Raw genomic sequence first — 27,568 nt, 5'->3', positions numbered from 1 at the left:
ATTCTTGGTGTGTGAACATTTCAGTTTAATTAGTCTAATCCTAAATGTTTTTTTCGTGCTAGCATGCTTAAATATAAAGTCATGTGTTTAGAAATAATTATATGTAACATTGTTTTCATAGCTTTATTAAAAAAACCCAAACCTCTGGGAAAATATAGTTTCTCAAAAATAAATAATACAAACATTCTGGCAATCTGTTTCCCCTTTTAAATATTAGCACAGCCATTTGCCGGGTCTCCTCCAGTTTAAAAAAAAAACGTCTTTAGCTACTTCATAATTTTGTTGTTAGCAGTCAATGATGTGATGCTGGAAATGATTTTGTAAAGAACACTCTGAGATGGAAGGTGTTTGTGTTTGTTCCTCTTAGTATATGTTTTCACTGGGTAACATTGTTTAAAAAGACAGATGAGAAAAAAAAAGCAAAGAAAAAAAAACCCCTCCCTGGGACTGAAATACTTTGTATGTGTTGTTATTTGCAGTGCATGCCAAGACATTCATGGGCACCAGAGCCAACCTGGCGAGCTAATTAAATATATAAATGTATATGTTTAAAACAGCCTTATAAGGAGCATTGGAAATCTGCAAGATGAGCGAATATCTTATAACTTCTTCCGCAGGTGCGAGGATAGCTACAAGCCATGGACTTTCTGTCCTGCTTCTTGTTTGTGGCTTTGTGAAGGGTGCTTTGCTTTAATCTAAAAGTGCTGACTTTTTCCAATATCACTTTCTCTTCTTAAAGCAAAGAGCAAATCGCCTGTAAAATCCACGGAGCGGACAGCAAAGTTGACCCTAACCTCCAACCACCACTCTGCACCCAATGTACTCTAAATCTCTACACAAGGAGCACCTTCTTCAGGAAGTACAAACAAAATTACTAAATAAATAAAATAAAGTAAAATAAAATAAATATTATAAAAAAAGAAGAGGATACCACATGTTTTCTTGATATATCTTATTTTCTTTGGCGTATCACTGATATTTTATTTGAAGAGAACTGGTGTGATGTAATCAAACGTTTTGTAACAGCAAGACCTAGTTTCCTTTTCTTTTGGCAAGGAGAAGCCTCATCCTTGACTTCTCAGGGGGTGGCCTGCAAGTCATCAGTATTACAGAATTAACCATGGATGACATTTGGTTTCCTACACTGAAAGAACCATTCCAGCCTGGAAGCAAAAAGAGGCCAAATAATGAAACAAACCCTAGTGATTTAACATCGACTCAAATAAAATACACAAAAACTTTATCAAAAAGCCTTTTTTTTTCCCTTTTTCTTTTTTTTTTTTTGGCATAAGAAATAGAGAGGAGAAAATTAATTCTACAAAACAGCTCAGAAGAGTAGAGGATGTTGTTTCTGAAAAACAAATGAGGGTATTTTTCTTTTGAGGTGCTTTGTTTTTCCTTTTTTTTTTCCCTCTTTTTAATATATTATTTTTCTTCCCCTGTGAGGTTTTTTCCTGTCTTTTTGTTTGCTTCTTGTTCAATGGTGGCAATTCCAGACTTAGGCCAACCCCTGATGATTGTGTGGAGGTTTATATATATACATCTTTTTTTTGTGTGTGTGCGTTCTATATTTCAGTGTGTTTTCTCTAATTTTGCAACTCCTGTATATGCAAAACTAACTTAAATTCTGTAAATTGCTTACAGTCTGTGTGATATAACTTCAGAGTAGACATACTTTGGTCCTCATGCAAGCCAGTTTTTAATATTATCTATATGTCGTGCCACCAAGAGACATTTTTATTTCTTTTTTTTTGACAAAACATCACTTTTACTTTGTAATTCAGTAATGTGTGGATTTTGTAATACATATCTTCACTTTGACTGGTTTGACTCCCTTCAGCCCTCTGTTTACTCTGTAAATGCACATTAAAATTTGTTATGGTCTCTAGACAATGAATTATTTTAGTTTGTATGTTGTGTTGGAGTTCAGATGCTGAAAGCTCTTTTGACTTGTGATGTTTATAGAAGATGAAGTGATTTGATCACTAGAGACTGTAAAATGCAGGTTTGCAGTCAAGTACTGCATGTAAAGGAACGTTAGAAACAGAAAACAGACAAATAAACCAGAACATGTTAAAGAAGGTTCTTTTGGTAAAGAGTTATAGGAAAGTGAATTTATTACACTGACAAACTGTATTTGCATCACAGTTCCTTCTACATGGCCAAAGAAGCATCTTTCTTTGCTTTTTCTGGAAGTGGATTTTCATTACTCATTGATATTCTTAATTAAAATACTTTTTGTCTGTGAAATGAACATGAGAATTTTGCTGTTGAATGATGTAATATGCATTACATGAATTACATTCATTAATTCAGGAAGGAAAAATTGCTACCATTTGCAGCTGCAATCAGGAAGGTTTTTTTCCTGTTCCCCTCTTTCCACTGATGCTGAAAAATTCACACCCTTTCATTTATCAGCACAGACAATCACATATACCACATGCTTATTATGATCTATTTACAGCAGCATTAAGTAGCTGCAATGTGGTCAGATGCGTGATTTCTCCCCACTTTGTAAGTAATGTAGAAGGAAGTAAAAAAACATATGTTTAATATCTCACTAGTGTGTGGTCAACAAGCCTAGCATTTTATCTCAAAATTCTCATAAGTCCGAAGTCCTCCTCCATTACTTTCAAAGAGCAAACACAAATTAGGGGCATAGAATGAACACTTTGGAACACTGATGGTTTAAAAGAAGATAACATATTTGTGCTGATCTAATTTTCCATACATTCTGTACTATAAACTTGATTGGGAATAGTCAGTCTTTCTTTGATTTTAGACTATGCAGTAATAAAGAGAGAAGACATTTGGTCTAATACAGACAAATCAGGAATAACTGTTGGAGAAAAAGGAAAAATTTATTCTATATTAACATAAAATTTATGACCCACTTGGAATGTTGTGTATTGAAAAGGTTTTGCTTCAAAGTAATAACAGCCTACTGATAAAAAGATTAAAACCAGTCCCCATTTAAATGTTCTGAATCAAAACCGATATTGTGGATCAGAAAGGATGTAAAGGAAAGAAAAGAGCCAAAAGTCAGATCTTTTTGAAGTCTCACTTTCTGAACACACATATGGAACCAAACTTTCAGAACTCTGGAGAGAAATCTATATTTTCGCCATGAAATGGATACCTATGACTGGATGATATGAGAACCTCCTGCCTGGAGTTAGGAAACTTCAGTTTCCATTGGTCTTAAATGGAACCAAATGCTTAATGTCACATGTTTTTTGTTGGTTTACTGTATCCATATAACTTGTATGAATATTCCATGTATGCACAGTCATATAAACTTCCCACAGTGACATATGGCATTTTATAGAGCACCTTAGCCTCACAATGTTAAAGTTGTTACTATGTTAAACTGATATTGTGTTTTACTTTTTGTTGTTAGCTGCTTGGATATAAATCATCATGTACTAGGAATTCAGATTAAAGAACCAGATGAAATTAAAAGCAGAATTATATACCACTTGGCCTAGTGTGATGCAAGTCAGGAAACATTACCAAAGAAAGTGCCATATTGTGATCTGCTATCGTTCAACGGTGTCAGCAAAAAAAGGCCAAAAGAAATCTGTAGGACTTTTGAAAAACCTTTAAATCTTGCATGAGATGCTAAGGGGATACAATAATTGTTCTCTTTCCTCCCTCCACAGGATAACACACTCAAATTCTTCAGATGAGGTTGATCCAGCCTTTTTGGTTGTAGATCTAGAACACAGCTTTAGAGTTTCTGCCAATATGTGTGGATGCAGCAGCAGCATCTCCTAACAGGAGAAAGTATTGCATTTCTAAATTCTATACTGTGTCTTAACATCTTAACAGCCATTCTTTAAATTGAGAATCATCCTGAAGCTTTTAGAAATTCTCATAATGGAAGTCAAGCTTCAGTAGTCCTCCTTTTTTCTAATAATTGAGTTATGAATAATATTTGGTATAGAAGTGCAACTACTGCCATTTTATGTCTGATGCAGTTCTAGTCTGGTTTTAATATTAATTGATTATTAATATTAATTGATAAAATAAATAGCTCAATTATATCCTTAAAGCTCTTCCTTGAGTTAGGTATCTAAAAGGTCAATTTACATCTAGCAGCGGTAAAATCTCTCAACCCAATGTCCTTAACCTTTCTACAAAAACAGTCCAGTTTTGAGATGGTCATTTACATGACTCATGCTTCTCACTTTGTGTCCCCAAGACCTCATTGTATATGTGACTCTCTTCTGATCATTCCAAGAGTTTTTGTTTTTAATGGGAGAATAAACATGGGTGAGTATGAAACACTTCTGTATTTCAAGGTATATGCCATCTACATTCACACACTTTGAGATCTGATATATCATCAGGCTAAAAGAAACGTATTTCAGCCCCATTAAATGTCAATGACAATTTTTGTATTACATGAAAAAAAGATCTGTAGCATTTCTGTACTACTACCCAATGATTAGTACAGGAACAGAACTTGTCTCAAAAATTCTCCTTTTCTATGGTTACCCATATTCCTTTAAACTCTAGAATTTCATGCATACAAGTTGTTGTGTAACGTTTGAACTTTCCTTTCTTAATTGCCTTTTGTAGATTCTTCAAATTTGTGCAGTATGAGGGATGCTTGGATCATAGGTTTTAAAAAACTTTGAAGACTAATTTAAGATCCTCAGAGCTCCTATTAAGAATGGTACTAGAAAATGTGCATAGTAAATGTTGAATCTATCATGAGTTATTGTTATTTTTTTTCCTTTCTCAACATTGAAAATTTATATTACAGCAATACCTGAAGGCAAAGATCGGAAATAGGTATAAACATATGAGACACCATAGCAAATGCAATAGGACTACTTGGAGGTTCATACTTATGCACATAATTCAGTGCTGCTGTGATTTAGGATAAGAACATGCCCTAGAAACAGTTTTTCTCACATTCATTCTTTAAAGTATTTTTACTTCATTCAAATAAAATGAGAAGACAGTGGTTGCTGCAAAAATCTGAATGTTTACCTAATATTTTTCAGTGTTAAACATTTAACTTCTAATGATCTTTACAGTGATGTATCATTCATAATGTAATTCATGGTTAAAAAAAAAAAAAAAGACTACATTGTTGTCAGTCTTTGGTTCCTTCCTCAACAAAACCCAACACAAAACCAAAACAAAACAACAACAACAACAAAAGAAAACAAAACAATTCAAACCTTTGTCATTTGCAGGATATGGGAATATTTGTCCATGACATTATTATTGGTAAATGTCAGATGTTGTTTATAGAGCTAAAAGCATTAGAAACCAAGAATGGGATCATCAAACTTTGCAATATAAATTTTTAAAGGTTAATGTTCATGATTAGCTCAGATACACAATGCTAAGCACACAGTAAATTGCTTAATGCAACTCACCATAAATGCCTTCAGTCTTTTGTTCTGAGCTTCCTAAATGTTTACTTATTTGATTTCACACTCATAAAGTTTGTAAATTTATTGACATAGTTGAAAGATTATACATATTTTTCTAGTGCTCTTCATCCAATCAATAAAAGAAGAAAGTTAAATTGGTTTGTGACAGTGAATCACAATCAATTGTTAGAGATATTTGCAAAGAAACAGAAGTGTACTTTCTTGAGAGTCAAGTTTAATTGTAATCTTATTTCATTTTCTCCTTTATCTACTATTTTTTTTACCAAAATTTCATTCTAAAACCCCCAAAATACTGTATATCTTACTACTACTTACAAGGTGAAAGAGGTCAAAATAATGTCACCTTTGTTATGAACGAATGTGGGAAGGAAAAAGGGGGGGGAAGAGAATCTTTTCATTTAACAATAGTCTAAAAGTCTACAGTGCCCTATCACCTCAAAATATCTTGATATATGTATGTAATTTGAATTCCAGCTATATCATTCTGACAGTAGAGATGGTCTTCGGATGGGAGCAAATGAATTTACTTATTGAAATGATCCTTTACGTTAACAGTACAGCAGAGAAAGAGGTCTTAACTGTATATGAGACTATTTACTTGAGTGACAGCTCAAAAGGAAGCCAAAATGTACATAATAGACTATTAATTCCTTTCCTGTTTTTATGTGCCATGAAGTTGAAAAACAAGAGATTGGGTCTGAAACTAGCTGCTTAAAATAAACTATTTCATTTAAAACTTTGAAGAAGCAAATTCATTATCAAAATGATTTATATAACTATAACCTTTTAGATTATATGGGGTTTAGATTTTTAAGCAAAGTTATATATATTATATATAATATCCTTGTATATTCAATTGAGAAGGAAGGAGACAATGACTTCTTTTGTTACTTCTGATAGAAGATTATGTTTATTGCTGCTGATTATTTTCCATATAAAATGATTTAACAGACCCTTTAAATCACTTCTTTAAAAATCAGGTGCCAATTTTTCTGATCACCAATGATACCCTTCAGTTTTTGATTGTTAACCAGTACAGGTTCCAATTTTGAAAATGTTGCTTTTTCCTCATAATAGAAAAGAAGGAATCTACACTTTATCAAAAATAAATGTCAACATGTTTACTAAACCACCTTAATGTCTTTTTCTTTGGTAATTTGGGCACAAGAAACATTATTTTTGTTCATATATTTTATCCACTCAATGGAGCTAAGCACTGAAAAAAAGTCAGGGAAAGGTGGATCTTAGTTGTTCCACCTACTAATTGAAATCATGCGTAAGAGAAAGAAAACAGAAGGCATGATTCTTCTGTTTCCCTACAACAGTCAACAATGAAGAACCTTCACAGGGATTAACAAACCAAATCACTGCTATAAAAATGACTTTGATAATTCAACTTTGTAACAAGGTGAAACTCTCAATGAAACTGAAAGAAATTTCTCTAGCAAAATGCAAAGGCTTTACTTCCAAAACTGTGAGCCTTCCGAATGATTAGGACTTTGAACAGGGGAAGGTTTTGCCCACCTTTTGCAACTGCACAATGGCTGTCCCAAAGAGACTTTAAGGTTTTTCCATTCCACCAGCACTGCCCCACACTTTATTAAGGATGAGGGCACCCAGGAAATTAATATATTTTTCAGAACAACAATATTCTGTACCTAAATTTATTTTTTATTATTATTTTTAGCTTTTCAATAGAAAAAGCCTTCTTACATCCCTTAGGTAGTTTTCTTTTAAAAAGTGAGGCAATGTTTCCATAGTTCATAAATGTTGTAGATAGTTTGGGATTGGTTTCTTTTTGTTTTGTTTTGTTTTGTTTTTTTGTTTGGGTGTGGTTTTTTTGTTTGTTTGGGGTTTTTTTAATAGTTCTTAGTACTTAACAGAAGAGGCCTAAAAAGTCACCAGTAGTATTCTAAAGCTGTCTTTGTACAAGAACTACTTGCATTAATGGAAAAAACCCAACCAACCAACCAAAAAAACCCACACATAAATCTCATGGCCTGGAGTTCATTCTAATGAGGAATCCAAAATACTGGGGAAAGGAGGTGAGGAGGGAAAACTCCTGGAGTGATGCTGGTGATGGTGATCTGACCTTTGTCTTTAACCTTTCCAGTATACTTCTTGGACTCAGCAAAGGAATAAATTCTGAAAGAACTTTTTATGCACATGCAGCAGCAGAAATAATGGATGCAGTACTGCTGCCAATCTTGTGCAAACCACAAGACCCACTCAGTTTACACAAGAGTACTGTGCACAAGGGCAGAATATCTGGCATTGTCTGGATTCTGAAAAAGCTGAATGCCTGGAGCTGCTAGATATAGGCTGGGCTCACCTCTGGACAGGGTTTGAGTAACTAGAAAAGTTGTTCCCCTTCTCAAGCTCCTAACCCATGGGACAAATAAAATAGAAAATACTGAAAAATAAAGAATATTGAACAAAATTCCTCAGGAGTCTCCCTTACTTCCTGTGTTTGTGACTAAGGCTTCTAACATATAAATTCAAGAAAACTGCCCTCCTTAGCATTAACCTCCACAGATGGACTTGGAGAATATTATTTGACCTGAATTTTAAATCCCAGTTTTATTTCTTTTGAAAGGTATGTCAACATTGAAATAAAACACAAGTAAATAAAGACAAGTCAAAATGACACATTTTGCCAAAATCCTCACTCAAAACAATATTAAATAAGAATTATCAAGCATATCTAACTCTAACCAAAACTCTTTTATTAGGCATTTTAAAGAGTCATTATTTATAATCATGAAATTTAATTAGAGATCTGGGGATTATGCTCTATTATGCATTTGTTTCAAAAAATAGTAATCTTAGAGCTGCTTGTAATTTGGTAAATTAAATGCTATTTAGTATGGTCATATATAAAGGTAAACAATACAGGTATTTAAGACATTTGTCATGAAAATGTACACAGAACACACAGAATTTTAGAGACAGACCTGCTAATGGTAACAGTTTCTTTTCTCAGCAGATGGATGAAGCAGATGGAAGACCTGTGTTTTCTTCACACTTTTTCTACAATCAGTAGTTACAGCAGTAATATCAATTCTACTCTGGAGATATATATGCAGCAATTTTTCATCTTATTCAGTTTTCCTTTTTAATCAGATTAGGCTTTTGGTAGTCCTCAGAAATATGTAACACAGAAAAAAACTGCAGGCAGTTGTATGGAAGTATGAGGGCCTTCAAGTATATTCGTTCTACAAATAAAAGCAAATTTTCCTTAGGAAAAGAAATACAACACATTATACAGTATGATGAGTTTGTTATATACAAGTCATATTTGAGACACTGTTCAGGAAGATTTGCCATCACATGTGCCAAAAAGGAGGCTCTACTAGAAACATTCTTGTTGCAAATTCTAAAATATCCTATTTGTCCTCATTTTATTGTGGATTTCTCAATAGTATTCTGTATTTTGTTTCAGTAAGTTAAGCTATTAAGCCATATAAATATCGCTGAAGTGGATAAGAAGCACTTGTGCAATCTGTTTCACTAGCTCATCTTTGAAGGCTCTGACTTCCTAGCTGTAGGGTGATTACAAGGAAGGAGAGTGGCAGAAATGTTTTAAAACTATCACAGTTACATCTGGTCATTCAAAAAAATTCCCAGACATCTTTGGGGGGAATTTCAAAGGAAACCATTCAGGAAGCTGACACGAGATCTGCCAATGAACCAGAACACTAAGTACCTAGTGTAAGTGAGCTGAACCTAACACTGGAATAATTTGTTTCTGTACTAACTGCAGACATTCCAGAGAAAGAGGAATGTACTCAATGTGTCAGAATCAATGAAAACACCATTGTAGTGGTTAATGGGCAAACAAGTAGAAAATATATTATGACATATATGAAACAAGCTACATAATAAGCTCTGAAACTAATAAAATTACATGACACATGTTTCTGCTGTGTGTTGCTGACAAAAACTAGGTGCAGGTTTAGACTCATTATCTCTGACAACACCAATACCAGTACGTGGTAATGAGATAAAACCCTAACTCAAAATGAAGCTGGATGACTGAAACCACTGTATCCCAAAAGGTAACTATATGTTTGCTAAAGATAGATAGTAAAATTCCTAGTGAAACTGAACGTTTGTAAGGACAATAACAAAACCTACAGATCCAGTAGAAGGGGGTGTAGCAAGCAGGACTGAGGAACTGTTCATTCTCCTCCACTTGGCACTGGTGAGGCTGCACCTCAGATCCTTGTGTTCAGTTTTGGGCCCCTCACTACAAGACACTGAGGTGCTGGAGCATGTCCAGAGAAGGACAGTGGAGCAGGTGAAAGGTCTGGAACACAAGACTTATGAAGAGCAGTTGAGATAGATGGGGATGTTTAGCCTGGAGAAGAGGAGGCTTAGGGAAAACCTTATCGCTGTCTACAGCCACCTGAAAGAAGGCTGTAGCCAGGTGGGTGTCAGTCTCTTCTCCCAAGTAACAAGAAACAGGATGAGAGGAAATTACCTAAATTTGTGCCGGGAAAAGCTTAGAATGGGTATTATGAAAAATTACTTTACCAAAAGTGTTGTCAAGCACTGGAACAGGCTGCCGAGAGAAGTGGTTGAGTCACCATCCCTGGAGGTATTTAAAAGACATTTAAATGTAGCACTTAGGGACGTGATTTAATAGTGGACTTGACTTGTGAGGTTAATGGTTGGACTCAATGATCTTAAAGGTCCTTTCCGAACTAAATTATTCTATGATTCTGTGAATATAAATCTCCAGGTTTCAAAACTAGAGGTAAAAAACATCTACTGCTGGTGGGGAATAAAATAACCTTTAAACATATAGTTCCATGAGCAAATTATTCTGGGAGAATATTTCTGCTTATCGCTGAGAAGCATATGGATATGGCTATTGCTGAACACAAAATACTGAAGTAAGGGTCTCCCTTACAGAAAAGGATGGTGCAGAGTTTTCAGAGATTTTTCTGACTGGGAACACAGATAGGATCATGGGAGTTGTTAAGACTGTCATGCTGTATTATGCCCTTTTAGACTTCCTTCTAATAAAATCTTGTTACAAGATTTTCAAGTTTTTTACACTATAGATCTTATTTCCTTTTTGTCTGTGAAAATCAATTTTTTTTTCCTAGCCTTCTCTGTAGAAGTTTTTAAGGTCCATAAGGAAGACTTTGGTGGTTTATACGCAATTTACTGCCAGCAATTCTTAGTGGGAAGAAAGGTGGATGTGGTGGTTACTTCTGTATACCACAAGTAGAACATTAGCACTAGCACTTTAAGGCAGTGTAACTGAGACTTTTGATTTTAAAAGTCATAAGATGTTGTAATGAAGTTGATTGACAATATTATTTTGCTCTGGTTAGAAGTACAAGCAGGTAATTGTCACATGCAGAGAAAACATGGAAGTGTCAACTCAGCCGAAGATATTGGGCCATCCTTCTGACTACACAGTACCCTATCTAGGAGAAGCATTACTTTGTATTGACTTTTAAACTGACTTCTATTTTCATTAAACAGCACGTCCTTTAGAAGAAACAAGCAGTATAGCCTTAATCCTAATGCAGTTACAACAGTCTTTCTACAGATTCATTTGAGCAAGAGAGAATGGGATATGTAGTAAAATGAAGGAATGTAGAAAGTAATACATAAAGATTAAACACATGTAGATTGGCAGAAAAGTTAACATCACTACTAGCTCATGTCTTTCTGGCAGGATCTACCACAGAAGCATATTTTTGCCTTTTCCTCCCCGCCCCTTTAATTTTCTGTTTTCTTCTCATGCATCTATTGTAAAGGAATGTATAAATATGATGTGCTCAATTATTAATCATGTATCATTCAAGCCTGGCAAGCAGCTTCAGAAATAAAAATGCAGAGAAGACTTAAAATTATATCCCACTTCAGGAGTTTTACCTAAAAATAGCTTGTTCCTGTATCAGCCACATCCTGTTGACTTTTATCACAGAAGTACCAGGCTGGAATTCTAAGTATTCACATACTGCAAGACATATTTGCTTAAAAAAAAAAAAAAAGTGAATAAGTGAAGCTAACATGAACTCAGGTGGCTTTCTCTGCTGCACTGTACAAAGAACCTACTATCATTTGAAGCTGCCTGTAAACTCATATGATTTTTTTTGCCCAGATTACAAAAAAATGACATTAAGAAGAAAACAAAGCAAAGCTTTAAATCATAGTCTGCTTTCTGTTAGTTAGTTCCAAGAAGTCTGATTAGAATTTATTAAAACATATTTCTGCATTTTAAAATATCAGATTATTTAAGACATTGACAACATAGCAACTACTAAAACTAAGAACAAATGAGCTCCATTTACTTTTGAAAATAAGGATCAATTCTGGGAGAGGTAGGAAGGCAGAAGTCTGAGAACTGGAATTGCTGCTAATAATAATAAGGCCAAAGCGGAACAGTACCCTCCTAGAATATACTCTTCTCCTAATCTTCCTTCTATAAAGAGCATCTTTCTATTGCATTGGGAAATGTTGCTTCCCTTGCTCATGGAATGGATGTAAATGACAAGCCTTGCTTTGGTAGTTTGCAGGTTGCAGTAGTGGCCTCTGTGACAAGAAGTTGAGGACTGTCATGTACTGGACACAGTCAATTCCAGCTGGTTCTGTGAAAGATCCACTACTAGACAAAGCTGAACCCATCATCCATAGTGTTTGGTGCCTCTGGAAAAACATATTTAAGACAGGTTAGAAAATGTTGGGGAGAAAAAGGAGGAAGGAATTAAAAGTAAGGAACAACAAAGGGAACACCAAAGTCAGAGGAGAAGGTGCTCCATGGAAGAACAGGCACTTACAGGAAAGGATTGCAACTTGTGGAGATCCCACACCAGAACAGAGAAATAAAAAAAGAAAAGTGAGGAGTGGAGGAATAAAATACTGTGTACTCATCATAACTCTCACATACCCGTCTCCCCCTCCCAACCTGGCATGGTGCGTTGCCTCACTGTAGAGACTGCATGTAACCTATAACAATAACAAAGGAGGAAAGAGGAATTTGGAGTGAAGTTGAGCATGGGAAAAATGGGAGGGAAAGGTGTTTTCACTAAGTGTGTAAATGTTTGGTTTATAATTCTTTTCCTTCCAATACCCAAATCAGTAATTGCATGTTTATTTTCACTGACAGTAAATTTATTCATCACAAGTCAAATCTGTTTTGCCCATAGTGGTAACTGATAAGTGATCTTCATGTCTCCATCTTGATCCAAAATGTTTCTAATTCCTGTTCTTCCTCTTCCTCCCCTGTCCTAGTGAGGAGGGGGAGGGAGAGAATGGATGAGTGTAAGTTTGGTTACCAGCAGAGACCAACCCATCACAGCTTTCCTTGTTCTGGAAAGGAAGAGTGAAAAAAATCCCCAAAAAAAGTCATCTTCTGACATATTCTTAGTTTCAGAATGCATGTGAAGATGTGTTTGATTTTTTTTTAGTTTCAACAAATCCTTTCTGGTTGTATCTTAGGTTCCTGAGTGGATTGCTGGATCTCAGAGTGACTCAAAGTCATGTAGGTGACACATCATAAACTATATCTTCCTTCCTGGTTCATTCCAGGAAAATGTAGACATTATTTAAGCAGTCCAGGAATTTACACTGAAGTGCAATCTAAGGTTGAACCAATCTGCATTCTGTCAGCAACAAAACAGGTAACCTCCACCTTTTTCAACATCAGAGTCACAGCTCTAGACCACACAAATAGAAGATGTCTCAGGTTCTGGGTTCTTGTTTTCTTACATTGAGTTACAACAACTTTGGCAAAAAAAAAAAAAAAAAAAAAAAAAAAAAAAAAAAAAAAAAAAAAAAAAAAAAAAAAAAAAAAAAAAACAAAACAAAAAAAAACACCACAAAAAACACCAGTCCTTTTCACCCTGCTGCAATGTCTCTTTAAAATTTCTCAAGAGAGTTACTGGTGTTAAAATATAGAAGGTTAAATGGTATAATGGAGGTTGGTTAACAGATTGGCCATCTACGAAACTCAGCCTTCATAAGTAAAATCACAGAAGCAAACTAGCAGGGTTTGTCCAGAAGACCTTGCCATGTACTGGGTTGACTACCTCAAACAAGCTATTGTTTCCCTGATCACTGCCTGTCACTGACCACTGATAAGCATAATGGTTCTTTTCAGTTTCCTTCTCTGTACTGCTTTCCTTCAGGGCAATTTGTTGCTATGTCCTCTGAGTGTTTATGTGTTCATGCATTTATTTTTCATTGAATTTCTTTATGTCTTTGTAGGAAGGAAGAAAAGGAAAAGGGACGAAAAAGATTTGATGTGTCTCTTGTCTAGAAATATTTGTCCTCAGGTGGAAATGAGTAAGATTGTTTGCATAGGTTGCTGGGGTGAGAAGACAGACAGTGTCATGTCAGAGAGAGAAATTAAAGCTATTTTTCTTTAAAACATTGTTTTTTAAAAATGAAAAAGTAGCAATACTAAAGCTTCCTAGAAACTTCTCAAGGACTAAGATTTGGGAGCTCCAAAACCAGCTAAAGGTTGGAGCTTTTTATCAATATAAAACAATGCCTTCATTAGGATTCATTAGGGTTTTATGAGAAGAGGAAAAGAAAAAGATATGAGGAAGAAGAATGAGTTTTCAAGTCTTTCAAATAATGTAGTGACCAAATTAAATAGTTACTAAACCCCTAAAATATCACTAGTCAAGAAAAGGCATGTAGAATAAATAGGAAACTGGATACATTTGGAATTTGGTCTTGAAACATAAACTCTGATGTCTTTGAATGTCTGTATGCTTGGGGCACAGTTTTTCCTTGATTAGGTAAGGGACTCCATAAGAGAGAATTTTTTAGCTGGTGGGAGGTTTTTGAGGTTCACTTGCTTCTCTTAGAATCTGTTCTGAAGCTGGTTTTGTAGTGACAAATGGCAGTAATTGTAAAATGCCTCCCATACTGCTATAACAGGAGGCTCAACTTTTCTTCAGAGTCATTCTGAGTGGTGATAATTGTGGACTTAAATAATATGGAGTAAATCATTAAAACAGCCTCAAACTGATAAGAGTGAAAAAGTATAAAAGGAAGGACTTCAGATTATGTAAAATAGGGAAAAAAAAAAAAAGGCTGGTAGTTCTGCAGTGAAGGGACAAAAAGCAGAAGATATGAAAAACATAACAACAAACTTATTACAAATGTTTTGGAAGAGAAGAAAAATGAAACACAAAATATTTCAGTTTATGTGATCAGAAAGTTAATTAGCTCAACAATTATGTACTTAACCCAGATCTAGTTAAGGTAAACTATGTAGCACTAGTTAAACTAGGTATACCAAAATAAAAACATAGACAGAGAAAGCACTCTTCATTAGTTGCTCAATTCTGCATGGCAAAAGGAACAGAAATTATCTCATAAAACTTTACATACAACCAATAAAATCATAAGTATATTGATCTGGCTAAATCTCCATGAACATGTCACATCTTTCTCCAGTTATTTTGGTGCATGCTAAGTTGATAATCAGCATCATTGTACTTAAGTAATTGTACTTTAGGTTTTAATTGTACTTTAAGTTTTCCCACATGTTAGAAAACTTTGACACTTTCTAAGTATGTTTTTATTTCATTAGAAAATGTCTCTTCTTTGTGATTTCTGTATACTTACCTATGAAGCCATTTGTCACTTTTTCTTGTGGAAAAGAAAAAAACTGAAAGGAGAAATGACAGAGGAAAATAAAACTAGAAGTGGCATAAAATAAGATGGACAGAAATTTTTCACTCTGTTTTCCAGTGCATGAAACAGGAGGTGTCAAATTGAGCCAGTAGGAACATGTTTCAAGACAGACAAGAGTAGGTGAAAAAGACCTCACCAGAACTAATGTGGATGCAAGAAGTTCATATAGGTTGGTTGTTTGGGAGACTGAAAAGGTTTATGGATGTGAAATTTGTGGTGGGTTGCAAATAAATAGAACCACATAGATTCAGGAGATTTCTACTGTGAAAATAGCTGGAGCATGAAATTAGCATTAGACAGAAGTGTCATATTATAACCTTGTCCTGCTCTTCCTTTTCTCAAGCCATTCACTTGTGGATGCCTTTGAACACAATACACAGCTCGGCCTTTGGCTTGACTCTCTAACTGCTGTAAATCACTGATGCCTCCAAGTGAAACTCTAAATGTCTCTTCAAAGTATTCTACTCCATGAACATCATATAGTCTAAATAACTACTCCATGAATTCTCAAAACTTTTGATAACTTGCAACCTTTAGTTCTATTCCTAATGATTTAATAAGGGAGTTTTTTTATTTATCACATTTTGTGTGTATTATCCAAAACCTCTATTTTGACTATATTTCCTTCCCCCTTTCTCTTCTGACAAAATTTTCCACTTCTATTATTCTTACCATTTTCCACTTCCTAGAGTTTCTGTTCTATATGCATTAGGGTTTACAATTGCGTTGAAATAATATTCTGTTCTGTTTTTTTTTTTTCCTTCTGCCTGTAAACTGAAAATTGGCAATACTTTTCCAGTCAGTTTTCATTTGGGAACAGATTTTCTTGGATTTAATTCTGTTTTCAACCCTTTCCCCTTCATTATTTAGAATAAGTTTCATATAGGTTACTGAGAGAAGAAACTTGTCAGCCTCTACAAAGATATCACACAGTAGAGAAGTATTTTGAAGATCTGATGACCCCTTAAAAATTCTGCAGGTAAAATTTTAAATATGAAATAAAGTTTTGTCTCAATTTTAAAACAAAAGGTTTATCTCCATAGTTTTATTACCCAACAGTGACCATTCACTATACATGGCTTGTTTGGAGCATATTTCCTTCATCAACATTTAACCTCTTGCTGGCCATACACATAAGCTAGCTATCTTACCAGTCTTTTCTCTTATGCAGTCCTAAGGTATTTTATAAACTAAACATCAGAATCACTTTATCCTACACTGACTGAATTTTATTCACATCTCAGCTGAAACAGAACTGTCTTGTAACATTATGCAACACATTCAAAGTGGTTTAAAATAAAAGAGATCAACACATTAGGTAAAAATGCAAGTATAAGTTTTCAAATATACACAAACTTAGTAGCTAGATTAGTGTAATGATCAATACACTACTTTTAAAGAGAGTATCAAGGAAAAATTATTAATCTATAATAAGCAGAAACCTTAATCTAATTTGACATTTTACTTCTATGACTTAACATTTAATAAATGGATAATTTTTAGAGAACAAACATTTGCTACTCATTTATAAGATATCATACTTATTTCCTCCTTTACTGTTATAAAATTATTGTGTCATTTAGGTACTGCCTTATGGTAACTTTGAAAATACTTACTCATTCTGTAACAATGATACAGCACCAGTTCCAAAGCAAACCCAGCTTTCGACATTAAGCATTGGAGTGGCAGGTACAACTTGTTTCCATCAGTGTTTCCCTAATTCTAAGATTAGAATAAGGGGATATTTCTTTAATATTAAATTAATACCTATAACCTTGGGTCATACAGCTACACCATCTTCACTGACAACACCCTAATGTACATATCGTGGAAACTCTGAGTTGTTTACTTATTTCTAAATGGTGAAGAATCCAAATCAGTTGAAATACCAACATACCATCAACAAAAAACAGTGTTCAGCATGGGAAAAACAGCTGTAACAATTTGCTCTTCCATCTTAAAAACCAAACTTTTACATAAAATAAACATGAAATATTGGCATATTTATTAAAATTATTCCCTATGTCAAAGAGAAAAAAAAAATCTTACTTCAAAAACCATCATCCATAAAAATTGCAATCAACACAATTTATTTCTGCTTTCTATATTGTGCAATACTATGGCTTAATAACATGTCTGCACTGACTGCTCTGAATGTATCTTTTCTTTCTATATCTATCCACACCTACAGTAAGACTAGAAATGGTTCAGAGAACAGAGTGTGCACTACATGGTGAAGGCTTCTCCAAGTAATTATTTAACTGCACAAGTTGGATGGCTCAAAGGCCCCTTTTTACAATGTTCATTTTGTTTTTCACGGATTTACTGAATGTGACCAGAGGGTCTCTTTCATTAGAGGCTTTAAGAAACAGATTAAACAAACAGTTATCAGAAAGTTTGTCAAACAATTAATCCTGTATGGGAGCAGTGGAATGAACTTGGTGATTTTCAAGGTCCCTACATCCTACATTGTAAAATTTAAAAACAAAGTCAAATGTGAAAGATCACTTTGACAATTTTGAGCATGAACCAATGCCTTCTTGTATCAGAGGTAGCTTTTTCAATTAATTCCAAACCATATAGGATTAAGGAACACAACACTGATGATTCTAATCCATGTTTTTACAGTCTGTTATATCTTTTATCATTAGAGCATAAGTTGTCAAAGATATGATTATATTAAGTATTGCAAATACATTTGAGAATGTATTTGGACACATACATACATTATAAATATCAGACAGCGATGTGTAATTTAAGTTGTCAAATGTGTTTTGAACACTATGTTTATAGCCCAGAGAGCTGCTCAGTGATTTGTAGAAGGGCAGACATCTGGATCATTATGGTATCTGTATGATCAAAAAATAGAGACTTGATTTCACAGCCATTTTTGACCTCTCTGAATAATTTCAATCTGAGTATGCAAAATCTCTTCCCCCAGCAGACAACAGCATTGTACCCATGTCAATTATTGTAGGCAGTCAATGTATGGTTGCTGAATAAGTGATTCAGTCCTTACAGAATTGGTATTTAGATCTGGCATCTGTTTTTCTTGGCTTGTTTCTCTGCTGACTCTGCCAGCTTCTTAATGTGTGTCCCTTGCTTTCTCTTACATGCATAGACATTTTTCCGTTGCCTCTCAATTTCTGCAGCAAGTAACATGTTGACCTGTCTTCTTTTCTGTGATCCTGTTTTTTTACCAGTCACAGTGTGCAACCCGTTCTTTAATTCTATTGAGTATGTTTCAACTTTTAGCATATTGTTTGGCTTTAGTTTCCCCCTCCATTGCTCCATATACAAAGGATTGTGAGACAAAATGAAGAAAGATATGGATTCACCACAAAAGGTAGAAAACTTGGGGTAACAATAGGAATTTTTTCTCCCAAGTACATATTCCTTAAACTTGTCAAAAGAAAAGTGTTAGCACACCATAAAAGACATCCAAGACCTATAGTTTCAAAACTAGAAAGGCTGCAAAGACATCAAAAGTCTTGCTGATGACAGGTTTCTAACAGGGTTTTCAAAGTTATTTAATCCCTTCCTTCTCTTCAGTTTAGAGGAAGTAAAGGTCATTTCATCTATATGTATCCTGAGAACCTAAACAGTTCTCAGACATAGGCCCACTGTCTGCCTAAACATTTACAGACAATTTCAAATCTAGCCACATTACAGAACAATATGAGACAACACATATCAGTACAGTGTGATACTGCTAAAACTGCCCATTATCCTCTGAAACCACCCAACTTCACATATAGTTTAAAATGCAAACACACTGATAGTGGACAAGGTCAGAAACAAAATGCAGGACTAAAAGTACCTCAGCTATCAACCTGAAGGAAAGTTCTAATGTTAATCCAGAAATCTAAATAGGTATCCTGACCAAAAAAATAACACTTTAAAAAATCAGTTAAGATCACTAAATTGAATAGATTCCAACTGCCATGTAGAACAACTCTAATCATATGGAGCTGTATTCACTACAACGTAAACAGAAAGAGAAGATAGCTCAAAATTAAGTCCTTGGAAATGAAAAACAAAAGAACAATTGGTAATGATGACCAATATGACCAACATGACCAACACTTCCTACACAGATGCACATGCAGGTGACTCACAGACATGAGTACATGAGCTTAAACCACATTTTTGGGAGGGCTTTTGAAGATGGTTGAAGGACTTCTTCCCATGATAATGAGAAGATAGAAAAGAATTTCTAGAGGCATCTGTTTTGCAGGGATCTTGTGTGATGATTATTTCAATGCAATGGAGCTCTTATTGTCACAACCAGCAGCAACAAAAAGGTATTTGGAGAAAAATAAAATCTTAAGAGAATAAGGGAGGTGATTCTATAGAATTATTTCATTGCTACTTATTTGGCTTTGATTCAAGAAAAGTCACAAAATGCTTAAAAATATGTCTGAGATTCTGTGAACCTTTCAACATTGTCAGGACAAAAATTAAAGGAAGCTTGACCTCTCTGACTCTGACAGAGACTTCATAAAATTATTATTTCCTCATTTCAGTTTATGCCTGCCTCCTGGACTTTTATCCATACACAGAGAAAAAAAAGAAAAAGTCAACAAACTGCTAATCACCAGTGGCATAAAAGTATATTTTGTTATAGTATTGATAAACTCCGCTTAATCAGTCACTTACCCAGATGATTTTCAAAAGTCCCTTGCAATTTATAGCATATTATTGAATCCTGAAGTACAAGGGCCTGTTGATCCAAGTACAACATCTTCTACTGGGATGCTCAATTAATCACCACTAGTTTTCCATGTGCAAATAAAGGGATTTTTTTCTTAGTGTTTCAACACTTTCTAATTTTGTGTTTCTCTTATTTAGAGAAGTTGATCTCCATTAGTTTACAAACTTTATGACATTTGAAATGACACACCATTCACTTCAAGATCTGAAAGTAAAATAGGAGGGTTGACTTTGGGAATTCTATCAAAATCCAATAATCAAATTCTTGAATTCTGTGTGAGCTCTGCTACTCAACACATGAAGGAAGAGAGCCCTGTGCATGTCTACTTCACACAACCACATGTAGAAAAGGTATGGTTTCCACCTCCCCTCCTTCCCTAGGAGAGGGATCTTGCACTTTTTACCCAGGAACAGAACTTCTCTCTGTGTGACTAGTACCCCTTGCTCCTGACCCCTGGTAACATCCTGCCAAGTATCCCCAAGAGGATCTGTCTGTCACCGTTGTGTGTCTCTGTTACACTTCATCTTTGATCACTGCTGGCCATTAATTCCAACATTTTATAGAACAAATTATCACTATTGACATGCTCTTAGAGAAAAGTGGAACAACGGAAGAAGTTGGTAAGAGAAGAAAAGCAAGTAGGTATGTAGGTCATTTGGTTCAATAGACTTAAGAATTTTGTTCAGTCTGACAAGATAGCAGTTAAATGCAGTAAAGTTAATTTCTGACAGCATATCTCAACAAAATTTTCAATGGATTTCACATTCCCTTTCATAAAAATATTTTAAGAGGCATGACATTGTTTCTTAACCTCCAAATGAATTATTTACTGACCTTCTGACTATTAGCATCCTAGTAACATTTCAAATGCTATTAGGATATCTATTTTATTATCCAGCACTATCTTTTTCTATTTTTCTACAGGATATCACCTTAAAGAAAATTAAAAAGGTAAAAACAATAAACAGAGAATTCTTTTTAAGAAATGAAATCATATTCAGATGACTGCATCCAGGAGAAATAGCTTTGAATTGAGGGGAAAATTATTATTCGCTTCAAACCTTTCCGTTCTCTCTTATGTATACTCCTGCCACTCTTGCAATTCCATCAATTTTGTACTGAAATTGTATTAGCCTTTCATAGACAGTATACTGATGAGAAAGAGAGAAGGATCGTTATTCTCTTGCTGTTTCCATGTTGTGGTTTCTTTGTGACAAACTCTGTAACTCCATCACCGGTATTATTCATTAAATAACAAGATTAATTAATGAGAAGACCAGTCTGTTTCACTTTGACTAACATGCATAAACTAATGTGGTTCTTCTGATGTTTATGAAACTTTCATAATAAAAATATAACTCCATTTAAACAACTCAGATTTTCACAAATATGCAAAGTCTGTTCTGCCAAGTCTCCACTTTTAATTGAGTTAAACAGTGCTCATTCAAAGAAAAGTTATTTTCTTATAACTGATTGGTAGCTTCTACATGTGACAGCAATGAATGGAATTATTTTTACCTGTAAAAATATCCTACATCTTACTCTATAATATGCTTGTAGTACTTCACTTTTTTTTTTTCCTGTAGTTTACCCAAGAGCAGTTTGTCAAACTGATATTATGGTCTGTAAGTCCCAAGCATAGTCCTCAGCTATAAGCCTGAGCAACTCTGAATCAAATTGAACAATACAACCTCAGGATCTCATTCTCTCCTAATCATTTAGAGTTTAGAGTGAGACTGTCACATTAAAAGACCAGGTTGATTTCAGGTTCTGATTTGCTTCTGTCATCTCTGTCTTTTCGTGCACTTGCAAGATTGTGACACTCAGGTGCTCCACTGAAAATGTCACTGTAAGCAGAGCCTCTTCTAATTTAATTTTATAATTTGGTTTTAGCAGGTCCTCAAGATTTTGGTAATATTGACTGCATCTACTGGCATTAGCTCAGCCTGTTTATGGGCCTATCTATGACCTTTATGGTACAGTAACCATGGGGAAGTTGTGCTGAGTTGCAGGTATTTTTAACCTCCCACATATCCTATCAGATTCTTCTTTTCAACGATGAGGTATATGTCTCTTTTGTCATGGTACAAATACAGCTATTTGATTTTTTATGATAATAAAGTTATATTATTTGTCTTAGGCTGCACATCCTAACTTATGTCTATATCTTGCATATTCTGCCACCATATCTATAACATATCTTCTCCAATCATGTCTTCCTACATTTGACTTTTATCTCTCATTTGCTTAATGCTCAAAGTTTTGGGGTTGTTTTTTTAAAAATTACTTGGCTTTGTATATTTTAAGTTTAACTTGATTAATTGAACTGGTATTTTGCTGCTAAATCTGAATAATTACAATGAAGCAAGGACAATATTAATTTTTTCCTTGAAGTTCAAGAAGTCCTACTGCAGCAATTAGCTGGTATGCTTCTCTTTCTTCTTTTTGTTAATTAGTTATCATTTCAGGATTTTTACTCAAAACCCAGGCTCTTAAGACAAAAAGTCCACCATGTTTTCACAGAAGCTTTCTGCCCTTCTCCTGAAACTGTGAAGAGCTCTTCTGTGCTGTTTTATGAAAAAGGAAGCACCATGAATCTCAGGTAAAATAGAATTATTATTTATTTGAAGTAACTGCCTACAGATATTATAGTAGTAGGATGCCACCACTTCCTCTTTTACTGCCTTCTACTTTCCACAGAAATCAAATGCAAGTGGGTTATGAAAGTCAGTGGGGTATTTCCTGAACAGAAGCATAGTTGGAAAAGCCAGGAGATTTGCTTTGCTGTTAGCTGAACTCTAAATTTATTATTTTAACTAGTAATAAGCAGCTCAGGATATATAGATACATGTAACTTAAAACAGTATGTGTTCTATTACAATAGAAGAAGCAAAATATTCAACTCATTGCTATACTTTGCTATGCGGAGCATCTTCCACAGAAGTGCTTAACCAGATCATACTTTAAAAAGAAGGGCATCTTCCATAAGCTATGGCACCTATCAGTGTCATTTTGGAGGAGGGCTTGGGAGAAGCAAACAGGCTATTGGTTGAGGACCTACAATGAGAGAAAACCTGGACGTAAGACATAGCTAAAGAAATTCAATCTAGTTGCAAGTATTGACAATTTCATGTGAGTCTATGTGGAAGTTTTTCCCTTATGAATAATGGATGGTGAAAAAAAGAAATTAAATTTCTTGAAAGAGATAATTTGGTTATTTGACATTGTCATGTAGTTGGCATAAGGAAAGCAAGTTTAGAAAATATTTGAACTTTGTAACTGGAAAAAACCCATCAATTTGCATCCAATCTGCAAAAATTCAGAACTATTTAATAATTTTAACATGCCTATTCTACCCATTCTAGCAGAACAATGAAAAATATGAAAGGCAGAAAATTGAAGTTTTCTTGGCTGACTGGCATAGAGGGAATTTCAGCATTAGAAGCCAACAGAAGATAACAGAGAAGCTACTTATTAGTGAGGATAGAATGGCATTTCTGTAATCATTTAGTCTAACTTTAATTTAGAAAATTCTCTTAAATTAATTTTTGTTTTAATTGAGGCATAAATTTTTAAGGAAAAAAAAAAAAGAAAGGATAGTGATAACAAAGTAGCTAGTGACCATAGTTTCTGCTAAATTGACCTAGTGTTTAGTGAAGCCATGATCCATAGTATAAAACCTCATGAATCTTATTTCCAGGATACACATGTCAAATTTTGTTGTTTTAAGCATTCTGTCTTCTTGCACATCATCTCAGTTTTGAGGGAGTAAGAAATTGAGGAAACCCATAATGTCTAAGACATTAAGAATTAATATATATATAAAATAAAGCATCTCCCAATTATATTAGAAAATTTATCTATTAAAAATAGAAAACAAACATAAGAGACTTATATAAAACTTCACTTAAAAGAATACTCCACAAATGGATTTAAAAATGTGAAACACATGAATTTCTGGCACATTCCAGATGAAAAAAAATCACAAGGTTCAGGTAACTCACTGTCCTGTATATACTCCAGTTTTGCAGATATTTACAGGGTGCTCTCTGGTCTTTTGAGTATGGCTCCAACTCTATATAATACCTCCCATTCTTTTACTGTTAACATCACATGCAAATCCATGGCAGTTACTCTTGAGGGCTGATTATAGGAACCCAAGGATGAGCAGATTATATTAAAAAAAAAAAAAATCACACTTGAGTGGATATAAAATAATTTATCCCAGTATTTGAGCAGTGAAATTTAGGCCAATACGCTGTAGGTCATACCACTATCACTCAAAAGTAGTGTCTGACTATATCATGCCCAGTACAGTCACAGTGAGTATCCAAGGTGCATTCACCTTTATGCAAAACAGAGGAGAGAGAACAATTCTATTACTCTCTATAGAGGATGTAGAACAATTCACTAGATTGCTTTTTCTCTTGCCCAGGTTCTTCATGATCTCAAGTATTTAAAGATATTTAAACACTACAGACAAAGCAAAAGTTTGGACACAGAAGAACAAAGTGTTTTCACAGCTTTTTTTTTCTAAATGCTTTGCATGTGATTTATATAAAATTAAAACTTCTACTAATCAGTTGCACTCATATACAATATTTCCTCTTTCTTTCCCGAAAATCATTTGACTATGAATAACAGCTCTGACACATTCTATTCAATTTGGCAACATTCTTAATTCTAGAGACAAGAAGATTCCTGGTGATCTATTTATAGGAGGTTCATTGTCCTTTTACATTTTTACTGTGAAGCACAATTAGCCCTTTGAATTGGAGTATGAATTCTCAACAACAGGACCTCCCTCTCGATAGTTTGAATTCTCCAAACTCTGATTCTTATTCTAGTAATTCTTTTCTTTTGGAAGAATTTGTAATATTTTATAGAAGATATCCCTCGTCTGAGTGGCTATACTGGTATCTCAGAGGTTTTCCAGGCAGTACCCACAGTCCACTAAATGCATGCATGGTCCTTGTCAATACTCTGTTACTGGTAAGTAGCTAAGTGAGCATCTATTCTATGTTCTTCCCTTGTGTTCATCAACGTATCTAACTGGTCCACTTAATTATGTAGAACATAAGGAAAAATTTCTTTTGTAGTTGAAAATTTTGCCTGTTTTTTAGGGAGAAAACTCCATGTTGATGTTCCACTAACAGTTGCAATATGAAGTGAAAATGTTTCCTAAAAAAAATGTTAATGTTATTCAGGTTTTTCTTTCTTCTCTTACAGGCTTCCTTTTAAGAATAACAATACAATTTGGTGGTAACAGCTACCTGAGTATGAATCACAAACACTAACCCAATGACAAGGCTGTGTAACAGCTGAATCAGCTTTTAGATGATGATTAGTGAACTGCTTTTGCATAGGTATGGGGTAAATCACAGTGCAGCTGCAATGACTCAGGACCCTTCATGGTGGTTTACTTTCCCATTCAGAAACTGTGTAACAACCAATAGTCATTATGTATGTGAAAGGTGGAAAGAACCCACAAGTTCATTCTAGTTCTGCAATTCCAGAAGCTAGTATTCAGTGCGGTATAAGTAGGAACTGCAGTACTTACTATGTCAAGCCAAATTTTATTAATATACTGCATTTTTCTTAATTGTTCAACATACTTACACAAGGTAGACAGATCTAAAATGTTCTATAATCTTCTCTGACTGCTTAATTATTGTTCCACAATTACCCTGTTTAACAGTTCCATGATCTGCTAACATATGATCTATCAGTAAAAACTAGTTTGCAGGCTTTCAAGATTACTGAGTAAAAAAGATGTATATTATATATTGTGTATATAAGCTATACATTATATACTGTATATGTAAAGTAAAATCACCTCAACTTTAAAGGTTGATGTGATCTCTTGCATTTTATCCAAGAAACCTCCCACTTTCATACTACACAGTACAGAAAACCTATGTTATTACTCTGTAGTTGGTAGGTCCTTACCATGTCAATCAGCATAGGAAGGCTTGAGTACAGATGACAGTATGTATCTCTGTATTTATAGGAAGGAAGCAACACAGATGGGTCCATTCGTAACTCGTACATCAGGCAACAAACAAGTATAGCCTTTTGTGTCAATATACTGTTATTGATATTGAGAAGGAGCACAATTTTCACAACAGTGAGAGTGAACCAAGTCAGCAGAACCAACTGTGGATCAAAACAGCATTCAAAACTAACGTGGGGATCTAATAAGTTATATAAAAACAAAAAGTAAGGGTTTTTGCATCAGAAATGAAGGTTTTAGAGTATTGTGCAATTCTTATTAAAATATGCTAACACATCCAAGTACCCTGAATAAAAATTTAAAAAGTCTCCCATATCTGTTTTCAGTGGCATAATTCAAAGCAATTTTCACTTAGAATAAGTAAGAAAATAAGTGGGATACTGTCTTGGTCAACAATCACAGCTACCACAGAATGCCAAGGAGTGGAAGGTCAATTGGCAAGTTCCCCAGTGTGCAACATATGCTGCAGTTATGAAAGCTTAAGCCTTATGACCTGCTATGAATGCAAGCTGTTCCCAACTAGTGTTCAATAATTTGCTGTTGCATCTACAATACATATTAAAACCACCAACACAGTATGAAATCAAGTGTTCACCTGCTTTCTAAGACATATTTGTATATTTGCTAATAGAACAGGCATTAGCAAAAAATCAGTCTATAATTAGATTTTATTGAGAAATTCTAGGAGCATTTAACCTTGAGAATTAAATTAGAATTTAAAGCTTAAGAAATATGTTTTGTTGGAAGTGCTAGTCAGCCTTTTCTATAAAAATTTTACTTCACTCATATAAATCAATGGGAGATTTGTCATTGTCTCTAAAAAAACTAAAATCATACCCTATTTTAACAACCTTTTACTTATTAGACCATAGGGAATTAAACATCGCTTTTCTCCTCATGCATAAAATCCTCAGTAGGCTATAAAACACTCTTTTACTGTAATACGGTAGCTTTTTGACATGAATACTTGTGTTTCAGAAATAGCAATTCCACCAGCTTGGACTGAACTACATACCTTCTGATGTTTCTGATTTGTTCCTGACAGTACTGGCGCTTAACAAAGTATCTCTCTAGTGATCCTAATTGAAAAACCGCTGTATGTCAATGATCATTTGAATGACCGAAAAAGAGGATGTTCAGCCACAGGCAAGATCTGCAGAGCATGCAATGCAAAAACTCATCTGGGATCAATCCCATGCTGCACGAAAGCAGGGGTCTCAGCATCTGGAGGGATACAAGATTTACTCTCTATCTGTATTCCTCTTTTTACTCTGTCTTATTAAAACAGCTGTTTTATTGAGCCATTTGTTGTCAGACTTTTCTTACTGAGATCCAGAAAAAACCCTACACCTCTCTCTTTCACACACCCTTCTCCTTGAGCTGGCTTGTTTGACTTTTATATTTTGCTTTTCTTTAAACAAAAATGGATTTGCAGAATGTTATGAGATTGATTAGCCTTTTCCCCCAAGAAAACAGCCAAAATTGCTATAGCTGCGGACCCTTAGCTCTAAGGTAATTTACTCTCAGAGCCAACAATTTGAAAACTCTTTTAAAATTTGGGGAAAATAAAGTCTATTACTACACTGTTGATGAGGGGCTAGTACATAGTATAACCTAACCCAGTTCACTGAGAGTCTTCAAAGACAACCTGGTTGAGAAAATGCTCAGTTCAGCCAGAGAAAGCCTTGACAACCTAGAAGGTTACACGCTTGCAATAGCCAATGAGCAGATGACAAAGATGAGGTGATGTTACGG

The 27,568-nt window shown here is 34.6% G+C and overlaps 1 protein-coding gene across 3 annotated transcripts in view; it reads left to right on the top strand.

Annotated features, from left to right (window-relative positions):
- VSTM2A (V-set and transmembrane domain containing 2A) overlaps positions 1 to 27,113 on the top strand; it is a 50,687-nt gene extending 23,574 nt beyond the window's left edge. Inside the window, exon 5 of one of the 3 annotated variants that reach the window (XM_050307450.1) lies at positions 740 to 27,113. In XM_050307450.1, coding sequence (XP_050163407.1) covers positions 740 to 828 — 89 coding nt within the window. In that variant the 3' untranslated portion in view covers positions 829 to 27,113. Of the gene's footprint in view, positions 1 to 479 lie in introns of all 3 variants that reach the window. The other 2 variants (XM_050307459.1, XM_050307467.1) reach the window with 2 other exon arrangements.
- The last annotated feature ends 455 nt before the right edge of the window (positions 27,114 to 27,568 follow it).

Source organism: Myiozetetes cayanensis, unplaced genomic scaffold (genome assembly GCF_022539395.1).
Source record: "Myiozetetes cayanensis isolate MyiCay16 unplaced genomic scaffold, myiCay2020 scf1, whole genome shotgun sequence".
NCBI lineage: Eukaryota > Metazoa > Chordata > Aves > Passeriformes > Tyrannidae > Myiozetetes > Myiozetetes cayanensis.
Note: the sequence above shows the minus strand (reverse complement) of the source record. Positions and strands in the feature narration are given on the sequence as shown.